Genomic DNA, 19,764 nt, shown 5'->3' with positions numbered 1-19,764 from the left:
CTCTGGCCTGGTGAGAAATCCAGGAATGCTTGACTTCTGCTTGTCCTCACTGAACAGCCTGGGTGCTCACTTATGTGGTACAGGAAGTAAAATATCTAGAAAGGCATGACTCTGGTAAAACAGAAGTATAGATGCACAGACCACTGACAAGGTGAAACCTGGGTAGTATGAGTACAGTGACCTTTACTACTTAATTTCCTGAACTTTATATGGTGGTCATGGTACTCTTTAATTATGATAACTAAAATTTAAACAGCAGCCCTGACTGGTGTGGCTGAGTGGATTGAGTGCCAGCCTGTGAACCAGAGTTGCCAGTTTGATTGCCAATTAGGGCACATGCCTGGGTTGTGGGCCAAGTCCCCAGTAGGGGCCCATGGCGTGTGAGAGGCAACCACACATTGATGTTTCTCTCCTTCTTTGTCCCTTTCCCATGGCTCTAAATATAAATAAATAAAATCCAAGCAACAACAAAACAACAAAAAGTCTTACCATACAACAAATCTTGGGCCAGATTTTTCTCAATCTAGTGACCCAGATAAAGCCAGAGAAAGATCTTCCCAGGCTAGACAAAGGCAGGGTTGCTTTGGTCTCCCCTCCCTATAACAGCATGGGGTTAGGGCACCAGAAGGGAGAGTGATACTGATGATTTCCCACTGGGTTCAAAGCTAGCCTTGCTCCCTGGCAACAAATCACTAGGCTAGGCAGGGAGGGTGGTGGCTCTGGAGGCTGCACCCCTATGCCTCAGCCATAGAACCCGACTCTCAGTTACTCCCCCTTGTTCAGAAGATACTGGGTGTCACTCCTCATTAGCTGAGCTTTCTGCCTAATAGACAGCCAGCAGATATACTGACTTCTGGAACACCAAGGTCTGAGAGCAGAATACATGCATCCAACATAACTCTCCTTTGGGACAAGAAGTTCCCTCCAAGACTGACTGTGTGGGCTGCATGCCCAGGCCTTCCCCAGTCCCTGGGGAACTGGCTCGTCCTGACCAGCATTCATTCAACATCTGTGAATGAGACCCATCCTGGGCCTAATAGACAAATCAAACAGAAATTCTGGTTTTTCTTCAAGGGATTGGAATACTTAAAGAAATAAAGCAAGTCCACTGCACACTGTGTGAACAGGTGACCCCTGGGGAGCACAACAGGTTGGGGTCCTTGGGGGCTAAGGAGGACAGAGATGGGCAGAGGTCTGGCTCCACTGTAAAAGGATCTCTTTGCCTGCTGTGCTGAGAACAGACCCCAATGACTGAGGGGAAGCAGGGTCAGCCTAAGCGAGAGGGTGCAGTAGGACAAGCAGTGATGTGGGAGGTGCTGGCCCACAGAGCCCCATGCAATTAGATTTGCTGACTGCCCAGACATGGGCATGAAGATGACAGTGAAAGGTAGTGTGCACGGTGTGGATTAGGTGTGTCACATTTGCATAGACATGGTCATCAGGATGAGGTGGATAATGAGCCACCAAGGGAAAGGGGTGGGATAAAAGGAGATGGAGGCCCTGGGAGCAACGCTGAGAGGCAGGTGAGGTGCTAGCTGAGGACACACCTGCTACGTAGAGGAGCCTGGAAGCCTAAAATGGGTGTGCTTTAATGAAGTGGCGAAGGTGCTAGAGTCACTCAGGGCTCCAGTGTGATGAGAGCTGAGGCCTGGCCTCAGGTCAGTAACATGGAGCCACTGGAAACCAGGACAAGAGTTATGGAGCGGGATTCAAGGGTGAGGGGCTGCGGTTGGAGCCGTACAGTACATCCTCATTGAGGCCTTGGCTGTTAAAATGAGTTGAGAGGAGCTTTTTCTCCCTGGCTGCTTGAAGATCAGCTGCATCATGAATGACAGTTAACTCTCCAGACTGGGAAGTTCATCAACAACAGATTACTTCAGCAGAAACAAATGGACATTGATATCCTTCACCCTGGGAAGGCAACAGTACCTAAGACAAATCAGGAAAAATCAGCCAAAATGACAAGACCACACCAGATGTCATCTTCGTATGTGGATTCAGAACCCATTTTGGTGGTGGCAAGACAACTGCTGGCTGTGGCATGATTTATAATTCCTTGGATTATGCAAAGAAAAATGAACCCAAACACAGACCTGCAAGACATGGCCTATATGAGGACCATGAAGACCTCAAGACAATACAAAGGAATGCGAGAACAGAATGAGGAAACTCAGGAACTATAAAGACCAATACTGGTATAAATGAGTCAAGGTTCTTCGGTGACTATCTGTAGTAATTGTGCAGATTTTTCATAAGAGGAAAACTTTTTGTGGAAAAAAAGGGCTACTTGAGAGAAGACACTGAGCTACATGAGGGGGACTGCTGTGTAGCTGTGCCCAACATGGAGGTGGGAGCTTTGGTCAGCCAGCCCCAGGTGAGGAGGACATGGGGAAACCAGGGACTGAGCAGCAAATGGAGGCCTGCAGGGCATGGCCACAGCAGAGAAGGAACTGGTGACAGTCAAGAGGGCACAGGCACTCAGTGACCCGATCAGGCACTGGATGGGGAGCTGACATAGGAAAAATGATGAATGACAGAAAGTAAATGGGACTGTCCACATGAACCTCCATGTTGGAGGGTGGTCCCACAATGGCACCACACCCAGCCCAAGCTCTCGCATCCCAGTGGCTTGGCATTTGCATTCAGGTCCACAGCAGACAGGGTTCTGACCCAGGTTGACTGGCACCCTTGTGGGCTGTGGTCCCACCTTGGCACTCACCACAGGGATGTGCAGCTTGCTGAGTGGTTTGCCGTCTAGGAGGTAGGAGCCTGTGTAGGTGACATACTCAGCATAGCACTGGGGCGCCTGCGGGGTGATGTAGCAGAGGATCTTCCGCTTCTCCTCGATCTTCTTCCTGATCTGTAAGTATTCAAAGTACGGGTTGGATCTGTCACTATGGTAGGGCTCAATATCATCCAGCTTTATGGCATCGACGATGGCGGCCAGCGTCTGCTGGATCACCTCCCGTGTCTGCTGCGTGGATGTGTTCATCTGCTGCTGTAGCTGCTGGCTGGAGCGCTGGAAACGGCGTTTTCGTGGGTGCTGGGCCTGGGGGTCCTCCTCCTCAGAGCCTCTACCCTTCACTCTGGGGGTGGGGGCAGGAACAGGTTCCTTCTCAGAGGGAGGTGAACTCTGCTTGTTCTGGTTGGCCAACATCTGAGCCCGGTTCCTGGTCATGCGCTGGGGTATCTCCTCCACTTTTGGGGCCTTTGGGGTTTCAGTTGTGGGTCTGTGGTCTGATTCTGTAGTTTCAGGCTGGATGCTTCCTGGAGGCCCCTCATGCCCAGCACTGTCATGGGGGCCGGCCCCATTCATCACCTGCGTCTGTGCAGGGCCATCCTCAGAGGGCTCAGGTGTGCTGTGGGATGTTGCCAAGGGATCTGGGCCCTCCGCTTCATCTCCACTACCTGGCGGACACTGCTCTGGGGTGGTTGGCGTGAGCCCCAGGCTGGAGTCGGAGGCTTCAGGGGCCCTCCCCTCCGATATAGCCTCTGCTTCCACCGTAGCTTCCAGAATCATGTCTGGCTTTGGCCCTTCTGAGGGCTCAGGCTCGGCAGGGAGCCGGGCAGCTGCCTGGTCAGGAGGCAGCAGGAGCTGTTCTTCCGCAGCTGATGCGGCCACATCCCCACCATTCAGGACCACAGAGGCCCCTGCAGGCATACTTTCTGGAGGAACAAGAGGACTCTCTTCTATGGGTTCTGTTTCAACACCAGAAACATCTTTAGTTTGCAGAGGAAGCTCTGGCAATGAGAAGGGCCCCAGGTCCAGGTCATCCTCAGAGTTGGGGAAGGCATCAGGCCAGGGCACTGGCTCTACCTGGCCAAGAGCAGACAGACTGTGGCCATTTTCCAGGAAGGTATTTTCCAGAGGCCCCAGAGCCTCCACTTGAGCCACAGTGGTCATACACACAGGCTCTGGGGGCACATCAGGGGGTGCTTCAGGAAGTGACTTGCAGTTACCGAAGAAGGACTCTAGCCTGGAGGAAGGGGTGAAAGGGGCTGGTTCTTCTGCAGTGGAGATGGTGGCTGGAATTGTTTCCACTGAGGCATTTTTTACTTCCTCAAGTCCTGGCTCAGGGACTGACAGAGGGTATGAGACAGAGGAAACTGGATAGGGGGGCTCTGTGGTGCCAAAGGGCCCAGAGGCAGCAGGGTGAAGGGACTCGGTAGGGCAGAAATGTTTTGGGGACTCTGGGAATCTCTGTGGAGACTTAAGCATAAGGTCTGACCCCACTGGCCAGCTGACAGGGTTTTCAGGGGCACTCCTGATCAGGCTGGAAGAGAGCCCCTGCTCCGAGGCAGTGGGATGAGCCCACTCCACTGGCTCCTCTGTGATTACCGTGCTGAAGGGGCCCTCGTCCAAAGACTCTAAGTAGCTGGGCTCAGGGGGAATGATGGCGGCGGTGGCCTGCTGGTCCTCTGTGGCATCCAGGGGAATGCCCAAGTCGGGGGGAAGGGCCCCCTCCATGGATGGAGCCAACAGCTCATCTCTGTGCGAGGTGGGAGATTTTGCTTGTAAACCAGAGAAGGCACCCTCTGGGGAAGGGGTGGTGGTGACTACAGCTGTAGGCGGGCAGTGCAGAGTGTCCACCTTGGGGGAGGAGATGCCATAGTCTGGGGAGTAATACCCCGGGGACAAGCAAGTGAACTTTTCTGGAGGACCTGGGGGCACAGGGGCCTTATCCTCCAAGTGCTGGCCTGGTGAGTCATAACTGGATGCAGTAGGGACACTCTGCTGTCTGAACAGCTTGTCCCCAATACTGAATTCTTCTTCGGGAGTCCTCCTGATATCAACAGAGACTGAACGATAAAGGTTTGTACACAGAGGCCTTGTAGGAGTCTGGCTTGGGGTCTCTGAAATCCCACTTGCTGCCACAGAAAATCTATCAAAGAAGGAGGGGGAGCAGGCACTGGCAGCAGTGCTGGAGACGGGTGGGGGATCTGTGCAGTCAAATATGAGGTCAGAATAGTCATCAGCACTGCAGGATGGGGTCCTCGGTGTGTGCATCGCCTCCTCATAGCTGGGGCCAGACACCACGGATGCAGGGGTGGGTACCCCAGTGGGCCGATTCTGGTCAGGTCTGGGGGAAGCAGGCAAGACCTCTTTCATATGAGGTCCTGCCAACCAGTCTCTGGCATCCACAGCTGGTCCTGGGTGGGGCTTATTCTCAGGGGCTGGTGGGACAGGAGCAGATTCCTTGAGCTTTTTGTCTTTAAGGACAGGATCCAGCCCCAGCGGCTTCTTTGGAGGGACATCCAGACTCTTCTTCCGCACATCCTCACCTGGCTTCATCCTCTCCTTTAGCTTAGGGTCTCCAGACCTGTGCCTCATCTTTTCCATCTGTTTCATTCTTTCTTTGTGTCGTTTGTGGCGTTCCTCAATCTCCAGGTCTTTCTGGGAAAGCATTCTCTCGAAGCTGGTCATCATCAGATCGCCATCTCCCAGAAGTTTCTCTCTAGGCCTGACATCTTTCTTACCGGGGTCTTTGGACAGTGGTAACTTATCGTTTCCACTGTTGATCTTTACAGAGTCACCTTTTTCTTTTTCTAGATTCTCCTTGAATTTCTCCTTCAGTTTGGTCTCGGTGAGTTTCAGGCTTTCATCCTTGGACTTATCTTTAAAGGAACTTGGAGGACTGTCCTTGTCTTTGGCTGCAGGCTTGTGCTCATCCTTGTGATGTCTCAGGAGCCCATCCCCATGCTTGTCCCTGTGTCTCTCCTTCTCGTCTCTCCACTTCTCTCGGTGCTTCTCTCGTCTCTTTCTCTCTTTTAGGATGTTGATGGCACTAGACCCATAAGGCTTTAGTTCTTTTTCTATTTTCTTGAAAGGCTCCCTTTCAGAATCATTTTTATCCTTCTTTTCAGTAGAAAACAATTCAGTGGTTTTATCTAATTCATCTTCTATGTCAGTTTTCATACTGTAAGAAATACCATAAGCATCAGCATCCAAGAAATCTTTTTCATACTGGCTAGAGTCCTTCCTGCTGCCAATGTCCTTGTAGTCATCAGTCTTTTCTTTTTTCTCAGACTTTTCTTTCTTGACTCGCTCTCGATCATGGCTTTTTTTGGATGAAGATGAAGAGTGCCTATGCCTTTCTTTCTCCTTCAGTTTCTCCTGTGGGCAGTTCTCCTTGACTCTCTCCTCCGGAGGCTCTGTGAAAGACACCTCCAGGAGGGTACTCAGGCCTGGGTCCTGCCCTCGGTCCGTGAAACTGTCAGAGGACACCTCACTGATCTTGTCATTGGAGTCTTCTCTGTACTCATGCAGAGCTTCTTCCTCCAACTTTTCTAGAAGGCTCTTCTCTACCTCGGCACTTTTTGACACCTTCCTCTCTCTGCAGTGCTCCTTGTCTGGTCTCTCCCTATGCCTGCTCTTGGCCTTGTCTTCAGCAGAGGGCTTCTTCTCCACCTTCTCGGGAGGCTTCTGTTTGTTTTTCTTTTCCTGAGTAGAATCCACTGAAGTTCGGTCTTTCCTATCCTTACATTTTTCTGTAGATTCTTTATCCTTCTTCTCTTTGTGCTTTTCAAAGACCTTTTCTTTCTTGTCTTTCCCCCCTTCCATGGTTCCTTTTTCCTTTTTCTTTTCTTTGAGTTCTTTCTGCTTCTCCAAGTGCTGCCTATCAGCAGAGTGCTTCCGGTGTCTGTCTGAGGGGTATGGCTCCCTCCCGTCATCTTTTTCCTGGAGGCTGTCTGCCCTCTGCACTTCACTGGCCTCTCCAATTTTGAATCCACTTGCTGTATAATCTTTTTCATCTTCACTTTCATCTGTGAATATATCTGCAATATACCAGCTTTTCTCTTTACTCCTTTTTTCATCTTTTTTTTCAGAGAAGTCTTCTGAGATAATTCCAGGGAAACTCTTCTCCTTTTTTTCTTTAATTTGGTCAAGAGATGTTTTTCTTTCCTTCTCTTTGCTATGCGTATCTTTATGTTTTTCTTTAGTATCTTTCTTCTCTTTAAAACATTTATCAAATTCTTTGTCCTTCTGACATTTTTCAAGGATAGATTTTTCAATTTTATCTTTGTCACTGGACTTATCTTTGTATTTTTCTAATTTTATTTTTTCCTTCTTTTCTTTCTCAAGGCCATCTTTCTTTTCCTTCTCTCTCACTGGATGATGCCTTTCCCAAGGCTCCAGACTCTTCCCAAAGTCACAGTCAGACCTGTCCTTGAGTATGCTTTCACAGCCGTACTCCTTCAGATCCTCCCTGTATGCCTCCTCGGCCTTCACTCTGACATCTTTCCGCTCCTTGGCACTCTCCAGAGTGTCCTTCCTGTCCCTGCAGATGTCGCTCAGATCCCTGTCCTTTCTGTCTCGTCCACCTTCAGCAGACTCTCTCCTCTTTTTGTCCTTTTCTGAAAGATAGCTGGGTATACTTTTATGCTTTTCAATTTGGTCTTTTCTCTTCTCAGAGTTTTTATCCAGATAGTCCCTGTCTTTCTTTCTAAAGAAAGCATCTTTGTCACTTCGTTTTTCACTGTAGTCTCGTTTCTCCCGGCTTTTGTTTTCCCGCTTCTTTTCTTTACTGTCCTCTTTCACCGTTTCCAAGATCAGTCTAGCCACAGAATCATTTTTAATGTCCCTATAGTCTGTCACTGGAGAATCCCAACTATCCTCCCCTTTGAAATCAAAGGATGAATCAGACAAGTCAGAAAACCATCGATCTTGCTGATCGTCAGAAAGGCTAAATTTGGTGTCTTCATTCTCCAGAAACTGACTTTTGTTACAATATTCATCAAAAGCAGAATCTTCCCTGTAAGTTTTTTCTTTTTTGGGTTTTTCTTTATCTTCTTTGAAAGTCTTTTCCTTCTCTTTTGAAATTTTGTCTTCTTTAAAATCATTCTTTTTCTCTAATTTTGAGGGCCTGTCCTTGGATTTTTTCTTTCTTTCTTCTTTGTATAGTCTCAGTTTTTCCTCTTTTGGAGACTTTTCCTTCACTAATTTCTCCTTTTCTGCTTTATTAGAACGGTCCTTCTCTTCTCTGAAAGACCGGCTTATGTCTTTGTTTGTGTCTTTGATTCTCTTGAGTGGCTTTTCATCTTTGGAGACCTTTATTATGTCATCTTTAAAGAGCCATTCTTTTTCTTCCGACTTCATTCTGCTAAGTTTCTCTTCTTTCTTAAAGTGGTCTCTATCATGCTTTAATACTTTTAACTTGTTTTCAGTGGAAATGTCATTGTCTAAAAGTATAGCTTTATCTGACCTTTGCTTGGAGTCCTCATATTCGTAAGTGAAACTTTTCAATTTGAGTTCTTGACTGACTGAACACAGCCCTTTCTCCTTGTTTTTGTGTTTATGTTTTGTTTTGTGTTTCTTGACCACTTTCCCCTCCTTGTCTAGCTTGGGAATGGCGCCATCCACACTGGGGTGGAAGGAGCTCTTCTTTTCTGACAGAGTGCTCTGCAGACTGCCCCGCTTCCTATGCTCCTGCCTCTTCCTTACTGGCTTCAGTGATTCCACACTGGAGCCCTCAGAGGAGCAGTCAGACTCACTGGTCAGTCTCGTTCTTGTGGAGTCTGATAAGGAGCTAACCTCTGACCAGGCAGGAGAAGAAATGGTTTTCCAATTGTCTGTCCGCCAGTGCTTGGCATGCTGGTCTGTGTGGCTGGGGTTATGCTTCTGGGTGGCAGAGCTCCCATGAGATGAGGTGGAGGAGGCAGACAGGGAGCTGAACAGGGAGGGGTCCTTCAGCACCAGTGGGGACTCCTTGAGGCAGCCAGAGCTCCCCACTGAGTCCCTGTCATCCTCTCCACTCTCTGAGGACTCACTCTCTGACTCAGAGGAACAGAACTTGTCATTTCTTTTCCCAAACCGCACTTCTTTGCCTTTTGTTTCTTTCTTTCGCTTCTTTTTCATTTTATTTTTTTCCTTCTGTTGCTTGGAATTAGAAGGCTCCCGTGTTTTATTACTGGGCAATATTGCATGTGCTGAGAGTCTCAGCTTCTCTCCTGTACCCACAGTGACACTAATGTCCTCCTCATCTGAGGTGTCTGACAAAATGCGATGAGCCACTTTCTTTGGTGCAATCGTGTTATTTTTAGTGTAACTTTTCACTTCCATTTTGGGTATAGAAATAAAACTATTTGATTTAGTCTCTTTTCTGTACTCCTTTTTCAGTAAGTGTTTGTCATCCACTGGAGGGACTCTGTCCTGCTCGTCATCCTCATCAAATTCATACTCATCCTTGACAGGGGTCACAGTTTTCTGTGGCTCTGGATTCTTAGCCTTATGCTTTAGGCCTTTTTCAAACTCAGAGTCTGTATTATTTCCATCAACTGAACTAGAAGGTGCAAATGACGGGGCGTCTTCCTCCTCTGAGCTCTCTGTTGGAAATAAGGGAAAAGATATCAGATGTCGAGTTCAAAATACCTGCAGACATGAACAGGGGAAAGCTGTCTACAGAGGTGACCTGGGGAAAGACCTCAGCAAGCACTTGGTCACCCCTAGGATGGGATAGGAAGCCCCCCAGAGAAGCACTTCACTTGAGTGAACTCTTAGGCCAACCACAGGCCAAAGGAAACCAAAGGGAGATTTGTGCAAAGACAGGGTGGCACATCAGGATAAGCCTGCAGGCTTTTTGGTACTGAAACACCAGGTCCTCAGTGTCCAGAAGTCCCTGTATGTGCCAGGTGTCTAGGAGGCTAAGACACTGTGTTGATATGAAGTTGAAAGCCAACATTGCCTCTGACATCACAGTAGTACTGTGAGGCCTATACCCCACAGTGTCACACACCGTGCTCCCGACCACACCCTGCACATGGCCTGGTGCCCAGCCACTAACCAGTTGAGCTCTCTTCACTGGATGTGTAGGTGCCCTTGCCCAACAGGAGGTTCACCATGGTCGGGGAGTTGGCCACCTTCAATGGTGTCTCGCCCTTTCGATTGCTCTGCTGAGGATTCCCTCCATACCGCAGCAGCAGCTTCACCACCTGTAAGACAGCAGCAGACGTGTGAGGGTGTGTTCTGAGAAATGCTGACTGTGCTACAGTGCCTGTATAAAACTGTACTTTGTTCAGAGAACCTTGAGCTTAATCACAGAATAGTCCCCAGGCTGAGGGCCGGAACTTGTGTGCACAGCACTTTCTGGTAAGGTCTCTAGACCATGCCTCTTCCACAAGAAGGACCCCAACGGAGTCCTGGCACCCATTCCAGGCTCTCTTACAGGTAGAACAGTCCCAACTCCCACAGATGACCTCTTCCCTCGTGAAGAGTTGACCGCTTTCCCAGAATCATCTCACATAGGCTCTACCCTTCTGCCAATAATGAGCTCACCATTCAGCAGGGATCAGTGCTCATGGAAAAGGTTCTGGCAGTTTAGGGTGTAGATTTTTATTGGAGAGGGAGTCTACATAATAGAGAAAACAAAGACCAAGCTTCAAGCAGGTTTATGTTTTCATTTATTTCTGAAAATAAGATTATCTCTTAATTGTTTATTTTACATGGGTATGGATGGTCATGTGAATGACAGAAACACTCAAAGTGACATTTCAACAGCCCTGCTCAACTGTTTATAATCAGCAACCTCTACTTCTTTGCTCAGGACAGCTGATTCACTGGACTCAAGCAGCACAAACATTAAATTCAGTCTCAACTTTTGTCCAGAGAGTATGGCGTAAGAATCTTTAACAAAAACATATAAACTCTTGTTACTCACACACTCTATTTTCATTCAGTAGTTACAGTTTCTACTGCTTCATTAGACAACCTCCTATTGCTGCTCTAAGAAACCACCACCACCTTCGTCTTACAATATCCTGCAGCTCAGAAGTTCAAAATCAGCCCCACTGATCCTGCTGGTAGGTGGGATTGGCTCCTTCCTTTCCATGCATGTAAGGTTCCTTGCAGTGGCAGGAGGTAAGGGGACAGACTCTGGTTCCCTGATCCTTGCTGTCAGCCAGCTGAAGGCCATGTCAGCTGCGGGAGGCCACTGCATTCCTTGGCCATGGCCCATGCCTCTAAAGCCAGCAGCACAAGTCAGGTCTCCCTCATGTCCTCCCTTCTGTCTCTACTTGCAATTCTGACCCGGCTGTAAAGGGTCTCTGTTGTCGGGACTCTTGAAGGTCACTGAGTTGGCCCGAATAATCCAGGATCATCTTCCATCTCATGTTTCTTTCCTTCCTTCCACCTGCAGTCCCCTTTCAATGGGAGGTCACATGTCACAGGTTCCAGGATCAGGATGGATATATCTTTGAGGGGCCATTATTCGGCCTCCCTTACCATGTTTCCACAGTCTTTGGTATTTTCCATAATAGAAAGTTTTAAAATGACAGTTACAAAAGTACAGAGAGTTAAATGATGACCCCCTTCTTCCCTACTTCATCACCTACCAGCTCATAGCCAGACTCATGTAACCCACACCTGCCCTCTCCAGGTATTTTTTTTTAGCAAATCAGAAACATTTCATTAATTTTTTTCACTATTATTTCTCTAAAAGGGTTCTTAAAAAACAAAAAAATACAATGCCATTATCTTACCTAAAAAGTTAACTGGAATTCCTAACATCAAATATATAATCAGTACTCAGATTTCTCCAGTTGTCTCAGAAATCTTTTAATTCAGAACACCCTCCCCTGCAGTGATTTGTCAAATTATACTCATAATACTCTTGATGCTTACTGGTTCCCTGGTATCTGCTAAAATACCAGGCAGAGCGGCCATGAGGAGCACTGTGAATTTAAACAGCCATGGTATGTTCTGGTCTACTGATGACATCATCCTTACCATGCTCAACTGTGCCTTCTTTGGCCAAGGGCCTCTTCAAGGTGGCTCTGCTAATGATTATAGCAAGAATGCCTCATCTTTGTGACTGCCCTGCTTTCTGACAGCCCAAGATCCACCAGGCACATCACATAAACCTCCTGCTTCAAACCTGGAAGCAGTCACTTCCCCAAGGAGGCCCTGTGCTCTCAGGGGAAACAATGCACTAGGGTACTTACTGCTGTTGGACTGGCTACAGCTCTAAGTATTGCATCAGTCAAGGCCTTCCTAGTCTACCAGGACCATAGGAACAAGGACAGGGTCCAGTAGCAATCACCAAGGCCCCCGCTTCCCATGCGTATGATCATTCACCTACTAAAATCCAACTACACCTGCATGGCTAAAGCAGGGCCCTTTCACACACTGCAGATGGTACTGGTTGTCAGAAGTCCAAAAAGCCATTTAGGTGCTGACTGATCAGGAGAAAGCTGGGCTGGCCAGAGAGGACAGCTCTGGTGAGGGACAAGGACTCACTTCTCCTTCACCCAGCAAATATGAAGGGCAATGAGGACCGAGACTAAAGCTATGAATGACGTGGAAGTCAGACAGGACACCTACCTTGTAGTGCCCATTGTTGGCAGCATCATGTAGGGGCGTGTCATCATCCAGACCCTTGGTGTTCACCTCTGCACCTGCAGCTAACAGCTGCTTGGCAACGTCATAGTAGCCCCGGTTACATGCCTCGTGCAGTGCAGTCCAGCCTGGAAACAAACACTTAGGACATATGTTATTTAATCTTCAGGAATGTCACTCCTGTCTCAAGACAACACTCCAAGGATGCTGATGACAGGACAAAGCCCTGGAGAGTGTTGTTCTGAACTGAAAGGCTAGAGGTCTAGGGAAGGCCTGAATGTGCATTACTGTGGTGTCTCGTTTGCTCAGGGAGATCTGGCTTGTTAACCCTACAGATTAACCACCTGCAGAATTAATCCTGAGAAAAAGGGTGGAGCACTGGTGAACACAGCATCATAAGAGGCAGCCTCAGCCTGGCTCATCCATCAATACACGGGGAGGAAAAAACTCCCATTTTGGAACACCAATGAAGACACACAGGGAGAATTAACTGGCAGTAGCCCAGAGCCTATCGGCTGGCTACCAGGTAGAGTAGCCACACACATGAATGTGCAAACAGGGCCTGCTCCCTTGGACACAAACTCTGGTGCTGTGAAGAAAATCTTGATTTAGTACTACAACAACAACAGCAAAGAAATTTTGAATGAAGGCAGGTTGTAATAATGTACTAGAAAATGTGCTAACAAGAGATAACAGAGCAATGGGATCTAGAAATAAAGTCATGCATTATAGAAAAATGTCATGTGTTACAATAGAGAAGAAATCAAAACTAAAAATTAAGGAAGTACTTCAATGATCCAACTAAAACAACAGAAGCTCTTTCCTTTTTATGTATGTACATTAGAATTATTGGAATATTATATGCATATATCACAAATTATTTATACATGAACTTATTGGACACTTGTTTTCAATTTCTTGCTATTAAGAATAAAACTGTAAGGATATTCTTGAGAAAATTTTTGATTTAGGAAAACTGCTTTAAAAAAAAGGTGTTAAATTAGGTTTTGGGGAGGACTTCCGCCAAGATGGAGGCATAGGTGGATGTGCCGTGCCTTCTCCCACAACCAAGATTAGAGAAAACTAAATATTAGCAACAGAAAACACAGCCAGAACATGGAAAATTGAACTTTTCGGAAGTCCGTTAACAACAAATTCTTCAACCTGACCGGTAAGGGGCGAAACCAGCGGCTGGCGGAGCAGGGTTGCACAGGAGGACTCGGCCAGACACACTCAGGCCCGCGGAATCCAGACGCAGGGTCAGACCTAGTGAGCGACCCAGCGAGCAACCAGGCGAGCGACCTCGGGTGAGACAGCCGGGCCGGGGGCTGCGTGTTGACTGAGGTCGCGCATTTGTGCGAGGGTGGACAGGCGAGGAAGTGGGCGGTTGGACCAGGCCGGCAGGTCCCCACGGCAAGCGGCAGTGGAGGGCGCCGCCATTTCCCTGCTCTGACCCCACCTCCACATACAGCGTCATAACCCAGCGACTCTGAGTGGCCCGGCCCAGGTGAACCACCTACGGCACTGCTCCTCCGCACTCAGCTGTGAGAAGCGGCAGAGGTGTTGTTCCCGCTCTGGCCACGCCCCCACATACAGCGTCACAACCCAGCGACCTGGGAATCCAAGCCGCCGGCTTCTCACACTTAAAGGGCCCGAACAGACCAAGAATGGCGCAGGAGGATCTCAGAGCCCCAGAAATAAATCTAAGCGATGAAGAAATAGCAAAACTCACAGACGCACAGTTTAAAAAATTGGTGATCAGGATCCTCACAGAACTGGTTGATTATACGGACAAATTAGACAAATATATGAAGGCGAAACTCATTGAAATGAATGGAATTGCACAGGACACCAATAGCAATGAAAAGGAAACTGGGACTCAAATCAATGGAGTGGACCAGAAGAAAGCAAATAATGGCCAAACAGAAAAGAGTCAAGAAGCAAGAATTCAAAGAAATGAGGAGAGTCTTAGGAACCTCCAGGACATCTTTAAACGCTCCAACATCCGAATTATAGGGGTACCAGAAGGGGAAAGGCACAGCCACCAGTGGAAAACTTATTTGAACAAATAATAAAGGAGAATTTCCCCCAATCTGGCAAAGGAAATAGACTTCCAGGAAATCCAGGAAGCTCAGAGAGTCCCAAAGAAGTTGGACCCAAGAAGAAAAACACCAAGGCAACATCGTAATTACGTTAGCCAAGATTAAAATGAAGGAGAGAATCCTAGAAGCAGCAAGAGCTAAGGGGACAGTCACCTACAAAGGAGTCCCCATCAGACTGTCAGCGGATTTCTCAAAAGAGACCTTACAGGCAAGAAGGGGCTGGAAAGAGGTATTCCAAGTCATGAAATCTAAAGACCTACAACCAAGATTGCTCTATCCAGCAAAACTTTCATTTAAAATGGAAGGACAGATAAGGTGCTTCTCAGATAAGATCAAATTCAAGGAGTTCATCATCACCAAGCCCTTATTATATGAAGCGTTAAAGGGACTTATCTAAGAAAAAGAAGTTAAAGAAACATGAACAGTGAAAGGACAACAAACTCACAGTTATTAACAACCACACCTAAAACGAAAGCAAACTAAAAGGACAGCTAGATCAGGAGTGGAAACATAGAAATGTAGATCTCAAGGAGGGTTAGCAACAGGGGAGTGGGAGGAGGGAGAAGGGGGGAGAAGGTACAGAAAATAAGTAGCATAGACAGTAGATAGAAAATAGATGGGGGGGCAAGAATAGCATGGGAAATATAGAATCTAAAGGACTTGAGACACATGGTCATAAACTAAAGGGGGGGTGATGGTGGGGATGGGGGGTAGGGTGGAGGGGAATAAAGGGGGAATAGAACAACTGTAACAGCATAATCAATAAAAAAAAGTAAATAGTTAACAAAAAAAAATTAGGTTTTGGTCAGGTAACTTATCAAGTAGGGCAACAGGAAAAAAATCAAGTTTTCTGCATGAAGACTGCTTTGCCAATCTTATGTTCTCATTCACCTTCAACAACCAACTCAAATCTGGTGACGATGCACCATGGCATAATGGAAGTATTTTATGCAAAAAAGAAGCAAGTGAACTGTAATCACAGGGCCCTACATCAGCATGTCCCATAGGTAAAATTTCCCTGTCCCATAGGTGAAATTTCTCCTATGGGACATGGGAAGGTGTCCTTGGACAACACAACTTCTTCTTAAGCATGCCAGAGACACTCTCCTACCCCAAGGAGCCAGGAAGAATGAATCCTCTAGTACAGAATTGGGGTTTACATACTTCAGCAGAGTAAACAGCTAAAAAATTCCTCTATTGTCTTACAAATAATGAAGAACAAAATTATTTTAGTATGAAATACTTTCCAAGAAACACCAATTCCTCCACCTCAGAAATGGCAAATTATACTAGTGTTAAGAGTATAGGTCTGCGCCATGCACCTAGAACACACCCACAGAACTACATGGTCCCAGGGACTGCCTCTTGCTCCTGTCATGCTGATCCCAGGTGCAAGGCAACTACTACCAGGATGATGACACCTGGCCAGAGGTCTCCACACCTCTGGGGAGGCCAGCCTCACATCCTCTTGTGATGTGAGGCTAAACTTGCTGCAGGCTCCCCTCTGCCCTGCCATCTCCTGGGTGCTATGAGTGCTCACCTGCAAAGTCCTTAACGTTGACATCTGCCCCCTCACTGATGAGCTCCTTGATACGTCGGGCATCTCCTCGGATGGCAGCTCGATGTAGGCGGGTCTCTCCCCGCTCATTTCTCTTATTCACTTTATCTTTGGTTTTTGAGGCAGAGTTAGGCGTCCCCTTCTGACACACTGTTGACTGGGAGGGATGCTTTGGTGTTGTATCTACTGCAGGCCAAGGAAATGACAGGCAGAGCATTACTAGGGGTAGAGCCAGTGAGGCCAGGCCTGGGGGTGTGCCTGCTTTGTAGAAACCTCCAAGGCCTGGGCTATTTTTGTGAGGGAAAGCAGATGCCTTTGCATAGGTACCCATCTCCATGTAGAAAGACTCTCCAGTCCCAGAAAACACCCACCACCCACAACCCGGGGGCTTACCTGGACTGTTTGCAGACTCTTCAGCTGTCATCTGCATGAGGAGAGCCACCTGCTGGCGCTCAGAGAGGGGATAGCCGGCTCGGATTCCAGACAGCCCCATGCCAAACAGCAGCCCGGCCTTCCGGGTGACAGGCTCCTTCTTAATCCTCTTCCGCTCAGGACCCTGCTTCTCTGTGAGATGGTGGAGGAGAGGGGGGAGATTTCATGCCATGGAGTCCTCAGAACCTAGAGTCTTAGCTGGCATTTCAGAGGCCCTGCTTCCCATCTCACAGAAGGGAAAGAACAGAGTTGGCAGCACTCCTGCTGCCCATCATCACCTCTTCCAGTAGTAAACGTGAGATACAATTCCAACACCTTGTTATCAGCCAATGAAGCCTGCTAAGCTGTGGCCCCCACCAACCATTTACTTCGCTCCAGGTGCCTCCCCAAACCACCCATTATGTGCGAGACGGTGGGACAGCTGATCACCAATGTCCTGGCTCACACAGGACAGGTCTCCATCTATTAAATACATGTTTCTATAATTCAAGTCTTCCTTCCCGTCCCACCTCCAAACAGTACAGACATAAAATGGCAAACATAGTTTAGAAATACATAAACAGATCAAGGCCGACTTGCAGTACTGTACCTTTCTTCTTGCTTCTAGGCACCTCCATTTCATGCCATGGCGCTTCGAGGAGCGAACCCGCCTTGAACCACGACATGGACTGAGCTGGAGGCATCTAAAGGCATCAACACAGAGCACTAACAAGACACGATGGAACAGCGCGGCCATCCCGTCTCAGCCTCCTTGTAACAAGCAAATCCTCCACCTATCTCACCCATTATAAAATACCCTGTCAATCTTGAACAGACTGCATGTGCTGTTTCTTTTAAAAGAGGCAGGGGCTGCAGGACAGAAAAGATACCCCCAATTCCAGGAGCCAAAAGTTTGCCTTCTTCCTTCACCTTGCACTACTACTGAAGGGAAATTTGGGGTCCATCAAGAACCTCAGAACCCACCCTCCCCCACAGCCCATGTTCTTGGGGTGGAGACCCTATTCAGAGCCAAGAAACTGCACAGTGTTCTAGGTCATGGGGTGCAAAGCTGCAGGCAGAAGGAGAGATGCCAGCCTCTGAAACTCTCCTCAGAGGGGTGTTTCCCTTGATTCCCACTCAGCATATCCAAGGACCCCTCTCGAGGCCACTCAGTTGGCCCCCTGGCCAGGGCTTGACCCTAGAGAAGTGGTGACATCTGTGAAACAATGACTAAACAGATCACATGTCCACCCTGTCCACTCCCTCCCAGAACAATATCCCTTTTACAATTCACCACCTTAGGCCTCACAAACATGTCCATCATTTTTAAATTTCCTTAAGGAGAATTTTCCATATCCATACACTGTTTTTTAAAACTATTTTAAATTGTCTTTTTAAAAGCTAAATTGGCTTGGTGAGAATGCTGATTCATGCACTGAGGTGAGCACTAAGGCACCACAGGTCACCATCCCCAGCAACAGTTTTTAATCAACTCATAAGCAAAAGTCTGAGGAAGTTAAATTCCAGGAAAAAATGTTCTTTGATGAACTCTGGTTTATGTGCCCCCCATTCTACCTACAACCTTCTTTCCAAGCAGCAGGGCCTCATGGTACATTCCAGTAGCAAGGGCCTTCGAGGAAGCCTCTGCACAGGATGACAAACTAATTCTGACTCAGTAACTCCACTAAATTCCAAGAAGCTACACCCTACTTTGAAAGTGACTGGATGTCATAATATACAAATTGGGCATTTGGTTTAAATGCTCTTACACAGCTGAGTGTTTCAATCTCTGCACATACCCCACACTCGGCTTGTCTTCTCTACGTTTTCCCATTTGGGTATTTGCTGCTTGTGTATGTGACATATTCCAGTAATAAAGATAATGGAGCTTCCCATTGCCAAGGTACAAATAACGGTGGAAAAAAGTCCAGTGGGAAGGCTGCACCCACCTCCATGGCAGTTCTCCAGAGGCACAAACCAACCAGCACCCCTCCATGGACAGGGCGGTGATGCTCCACCACTGAGGAGGTGTTTCCAGCACAGGGTTCTCAATGTTCACTGTAGTCCCCTTGCAGGAATGCAGAAGGCACATGCATGCGTCTGACACTCTGCCCAATCTCCCAAGAGGCACTGCTTCGTCTCAAACATTTAGCTTCCAGCCTGTAAGGGTCTCTTGTCCACCATGCCCCAACTAAGCACACACAGTTCAAGAGCGCCACTGCTTCCCCCTCACCTAGAGTCATGAAGACAGGAAACTCACTGGGATGAAAGTAAAACCTGAGAAAAGCAGTGTAGAGAACTCCTGGTTGTGGGTGACATTTGGTAAAAGCGTTGCTTCTCTCCTATGTGCAGATGCTGGGGCTGCTGGGTGGACCCAGGGTAGGTTAAGGGGAGGGTCTGAGTGGCATGTCTTCAGGGTAGATGTGACAATGACAATGACTTTAAGATGCCACAGGAATCAAGCAGAAGGTACCAAAGCCACTGTATTCAAGAGCCAAGGCAGGCAGTGGACTCATTAGGGGTCACAGAAGTGGGAGAGAGACCTTCAGAAGCTCACCCTACATTTCCTGAAAGTGGAGGCTGAACAGTTGTGGCTTTTTACCCGGAGGGCTTTCTGCAGCAACAGAATTTGTCTCCGGCTGCAGAGCAGGACCAAATGGCACCTGGCCTGTAGTCTCAGAAAGGGACTAAGGTCAGAGATGGCGTGTGGAGACAGCACTGTGTGTGGGATGCTCACAGCTTCTCTCTAGCACCACACCCTAACACCATCCCTCTCTCTGCTTCTGCTGTCACTGAGTTTCAGCGAAGACTGGATCGTGTCTTCCCTCTCTCCCACGGCCCTGAGCTGTAAGCAACTGTCAATGATGCTAAAAGGAAGGGTTCAGACACTCTCTCCGCATGTGGAAAGAGAGCCTTCTCACACGGACTTCCCTGGGCTTAAATAGTGTATTTATGTTTCCTAACACAGGGAAAAACCAAAAAATGTAATCAGATCTAAGATGCCAATTTCTCAATGGTAAAATATTTTCCAAAGCAATATTTTCCAGTATCTAGAGAAGTCTGAGTCTGACTAGGCTGTGAGTTTCAGGATAGAGGGATTGCCTGTGGAAGCCCTGCCTACAAAGGGAGCCTCTCCATGCTGACCCAGCCTAAATGAGGCCATGGAGCTGAGGGTCAACGTGCACACAGGGTGTTGTTACATGCTATATAGAAGCAGTCTCACTGCCCTCCTTACAGACCTCTTGGCCTACTGTGTCCTGTTGGCAAGGGTTAACCCAGAGATCAGTCCAGGTGAGATAACCCCTTAGAGGTGGGAGGCTGTAAAATCTGCCTCTTATCCCAAGTGGGCAACATGCCATCAC

General features: G+C 47.9%; 1 protein-coding gene across 10 annotated transcripts in view; it reads right to left on the bottom strand.

Moving 5' to 3' along the window:
• The window catches only part of ANKRD11 (ankyrin repeat domain containing 11), a 243,221-nt gene that overhangs the window by 8,442 nt on the left and 215,015 nt on the right, over positions 1-19,764 (bottom strand). For 7 of the 10 annotated variants that reach the window (XM_053666583.1, XM_037142310.2, XM_053666584.1 and 4 more), the window contains 5 exons: positions 16,385-16,555; positions 15,974-16,177; positions 12,317-12,459; positions 9,783-9,930; positions 2,720-9,324 (listed from right to left, as the gene is read on the bottom strand). In XM_053666583.1, coding sequence (XP_053522558.1) covers positions 2,720-9,324; positions 9,783-9,930; positions 12,317-12,459; positions 15,974-16,177; positions 16,385-16,555 — 7,271 coding nt within the window. Of the gene's footprint in view, positions 1-2,719; positions 9,325-9,782; positions 9,931-12,316; positions 12,473-15,973; positions 16,178-16,384; positions 16,556-17,012; positions 17,107-19,764 lie in introns of those variants that run through there. The other 3 variants (XM_037142314.2, XM_037142313.2, XM_037142315.2) reach the window with 2 other exon arrangements.

Source organism: Artibeus jamaicensis, unplaced genomic scaffold, assembly GCF_021234435.1.
Source record: "Artibeus jamaicensis isolate MK-2021 breed Jamaican fruit bat unplaced genomic scaffold, CSHL_Jam_final contig_464, whole genome shotgun sequence".
In the NCBI taxonomy this organism is placed as follows: Eukaryota; Metazoa; Chordata; class Mammalia; order Chiroptera; family Phyllostomidae; genus Artibeus; species Artibeus jamaicensis.
This window is presented reverse-complemented; position numbering and strand designations above follow the sequence as displayed.